At 50.4% G+C, this 3,591-nt stretch overlaps 1 protein-coding gene across 1 annotated transcript; it reads right to left on the bottom strand.

Annotated features, from left to right (window-relative positions):
- Nucleotides 1-246: 246 nt before the first annotated feature.
- On the bottom strand, nucleotides 247-3,119 carry LOC147646652 (uncharacterized). Its single transcript, XM_086873159.1, has 2 exons — nucleotides 1,848-3,119; nucleotides 247-1,295 (listed from the first exon to the last, which is right to left on the bottom strand). Exons 1-2 carry the CDS (start codon nucleotides 3,117-3,119, stop codon nucleotides 864-866), a joined length of 1,704 nt encoding a protein of 567 aa, XP_086729285.1. The 3' UTR covers nucleotides 247-863.
- Between the last annotated feature and the right edge of the window lie 472 nt (nucleotides 3,120-3,591).

Raw genomic sequence — 3,591 nt, 5'->3', positions numbered from 1 at the left:
AAAGCTTACACTTATCGTCATGGTTCTCTGGGTAACCTTACAGGCTGTGTGTAGGAGACGCTTTCTGGGGACGGTCAGAGACACGGCAAAGACCTCTATAATCGAGTTAAGTGTTAGAAGTTTATTTCAGGGCGTGGGGTAGAGAGGTAGAGAGAGAGAGCAAGAGAGGGCAAGAGAGAGGGCAAGAGAGACGGAAAAAAAGAGAGAGCGCAAGAGAGAAAAGAGACCGAGCTCTTCTATACCACTGCTTATATAACCTATACCTTTGAATATTCTATTCCTTAACTAACCAATCTTTCTAAGTATACTAATATAGTAACATTTGTGTACAACCTATAGAAATCGCTATTTTTGCATATTTTTAGTTATCTCAGGGTCCTTCAGACCTTTCCTTATAAGGCTGGGATGAGGGGTCTCAGCTTGGTTTTATTGCAGGAAAGAATGTGTTCTGGCATACCAGCCCGGTTGGTTTCTTTGAATTATTCAAACCGTGCTATCATTTGTATTTCTTCCTTAGCCTTTCTGGCTACAAAATCATATTTATAATTTCTTTCTAATTCTACCTTCCCAACATCTCCCCCGTTTTGTCTATGAATAACTAAGATATTAGATACGGTTCTACTCATTAGTTTCTGCATGCATTGGAGTATACAAGGTATAGCTATTAAAACTACAATTATCACTATACAGATTAAAACAAAAAGATAAAAACAACATGCACTTGGGTAAACGACAGAACTCCATTTTTTTTTTCTTGAGCTGCTTCTGGTAGATCACTTTCTTCTTGAAGATTCTGCGTAGATCAGGCTTGGGCGTCTGCTTCTTGGCTCTTTTTTGCAGGGTCACTGGCTGGTGTGGAGGTTTCAGCAGACTTCGATGTGCAGTAGGGTTTCAGTGAGCTTTTGATCTCGTGCCTCTGCTTGAGCCGCGATTACTGCAGCTTGTGATGTTTGTGCTAAAAGAGCTTTTTCTAGCTTCTCCCCTAAGGTTCTCCCCAATTCAGTTGCTTGAATTGCTGCGACATGTTGTGGACTTCCTATTTTGTTACAAGCGTCTATCATTTCTGGCACTGTTGGCTTTTCTTTTCCCAGGGCTTTGATCACCTTCTTACATTCGGCATTAGCATTATTTTCGATAATGTCCCGCATCATAATTGGACGGGCTATATCATCACCACACTGGCGTTCAGCAGCTTGAATTACACGATCCACAAATGTTGTGAATGGCTCAGAGGCTTCTTGGCTAATAAGGTTATAAGCTTTTTCATTTCGGTCATCTGGAGGTTCACCTGTGAGCTTTGACAGGGTGAGAGCACACAAATCTGGATCATTACTACGTCTATAATTGTCCAATACATTTCTGAGTAGTCTCTTCCATTTCAATTCCCATAGCATAAATTGCGAATCTGTAAGGGTGATGCTAGCAAGATTTTTGCAGTCATTGGGTGTGAGAGTATGCTCTTCTAGTGTACTTTTCAGTAGTTGTTTAAAATATGGAGAGCAAATGCCACTGTCCTTTATCGCTTTTCGCAGTTCTTTTATCTCTTGGGGTGGAATAGCTGTCCATGTTCTTGGACCGCCCGCCTGCTGACTAAATAACACCGGCATTGCTAGGGGGTTTATGTTTTCTTCTTTGCAAATTTGTCTTTTAACTTCCAGCCAGTTTGTAAGTTGGCTATCATCATAACATTCTTGGGAATTTATGTGTAGTGGAGCTTCGGATTTTACAATCTCACTTTGAAGTGGTAAAGTCAGGGGATTAGCTGTTGCATGCATAGAATAGTTCACTGTCTCTCCTGTATTTATTAATGCAGATACTGTGTTAGAAATTCCCCCTTCCTTTTGTACCTTTTGTGTAGCCAGGTGTAGCGGCGGCCTTGTAGTTGTAGTGTCGGCTGACAGTAGCTGCGATAGGGGACGGTCAGGGGGCAGAACGGGGTGCTGGACTTGCGGATAAGCCTCTGGGAGCTGTGGCACGGCCGAGGGCAGGGAAGCAGGTTTCAGTTGTTCGCAGTTGTAATACGCGGGGGCATCTGACAGCGAAGCGGCAGTTCTTGGTGATATTACAGCCGGGTCTGGTAGAGGATCGGGGGAATACACAGGACCAGACGCTGGCGGGAGTAGCGCGGTGTTTTGTGACCGTGTGGAAACCTGTGGTTGACACTGCGTTTGTGTAAGTTCTGGTCCAGGGTCGGTGGTGGCGGCCCTCGTGGCAGACAGAACCGGGACCTGCTGCGGCTCGGGACCGCGTGGCCAGAGAGAAACAGCAGAAGGAGCTGAGGGGGCCGGGGTGGACCGGGCAGCGGAGGCTGGAACGTCTACGGGTCGCGGCAAAACGGGAGGCGGAGAAAAATGAAACAACGAGATCGAGGCAGCAGTGGTCTGTGTCGGCTCAGGGGCCGGGGTGTGACCCGCTGCGGCCGGCGGGGCTGACTCCGCGGTGACAGGAGGTAGTGGAAGAGTTAAGGAAGAGGCTGAAGTGTGATTTTGTAACGCAGATAGAATATAGGCAGTAGCCGCGATGACGGCCGCAGGGTGCAGCGGGGGAGGAGCGGGAGATTCTCCGGTGGGGAGGAGGGGTGGTGGAGTTGAGGCGACAGCACCGACGGGGGGAGGAGCCACGATGACATCGCTGGGCGGAGGCGCAGGGGCGGAGTCAAGGGGCGGGGTCGCACCGGTGACGGGAGCGGGAGGGGCGGGGTGCACCGCGAGGGCAGAGCCGGGGGTGGGCAGCGCGGGGGTTGTGACAGCGAAGACGGGGTTTCTGGAGGGAGCGGGAAGCTCGCCGCTTGCCACACTGGGGGCGGGAACAGTATCGGGAGGGGGAGGGGGAGCAGGGGCGGGGGCCGCAGGGTCCGCCGAGGGGGATGGGATCACCGGAACAGATTGCGAAATCACGGGGGCTGGGGGGGGTGGGGAAGGGACGCGCGAGACTGCGGATGTTGGAGTCGCTGAGTTTCGGGGGGCCGGAACGGGCCTGGCCACGTTTCGGGTCTCCGTGGCCAGGGACAAACGCGTAGTAGGGACCGGATCCGACGCGACAGCCACTGATGGTTGTTGCTTATTATGAAAGAGTTCTACGAGAGTTCTACACGCTGGGACCAGCTGCGCGGCTGTCATATCGCGGTGTGAGATATTATTAAAGAGTTTAATACCGACCGTGTCCCAAAAATCTCTAGTAAATACAGCTGAACGGTCAGCGTTGGGGAAGTTAAGTAGAGTCCATTCTAAAAGATCTTTTAGCTCTTGTTTCGGTAAATTATTGGACTCAGAGCGTAATAAATGTTTTAGTCGCTTATAGAGGTCTCTGTCGTGAATAGAGTAAGATTGTCCCATGATTAAAACTTGTGCGCACTAACCTCAGTACCGGAGAAAACAGCGTATCCAATCTCAGCTTCTCGTGGGGGCTGGCCAGGCTCCCCTGCTGCGGCTCCAGACGCTGCTTTTCGGGTTCCTTCACCAAGCTCCGCTTCTAGCTGTTGCTTTGCAACACTGCAGCGAGCTCAGAACCCCTTTCCAGCACAGCACCAAGCGGTGCCAGGCACCTCGCTGTGCTCCACTCCCGGGGCTGAGTCTCCCAGAGCTCCAAAAG

This window comes from Cyanistes caeruleus, unplaced genomic scaffold (genome assembly GCF_971803275.1).
Source record: "Cyanistes caeruleus unplaced genomic scaffold, bCyaCae1.hap1.1 HAP1_SCAFFOLD_89, whole genome shotgun sequence".
Classification (NCBI taxonomy): domain Eukaryota; kingdom Metazoa; phylum Chordata; class Aves; order Passeriformes; family Paridae; genus Cyanistes; species Cyanistes caeruleus.
Note: the sequence above shows the minus strand (reverse complement) of the source record. Positions and strands in the feature narration are given on the sequence as shown.

Bases quoted from the DNA above. Each gene is read 5' to 3' on its own strand.
- LOC147646652 (XM_086873159.1), bottom strand. From the start codon at position 3,119: ATGACAGCCGCGCAGCTGGTCCCAGCGTGTAGAACTCTCGTAGAACTC. The intron at 1,296-1,847 runs GTACAAAAGGAA...ACCCTGTCAAAG, and splicing joins TACACCTGGCTACACAAAAG to CTCACAGGTGAACCTCCAGA.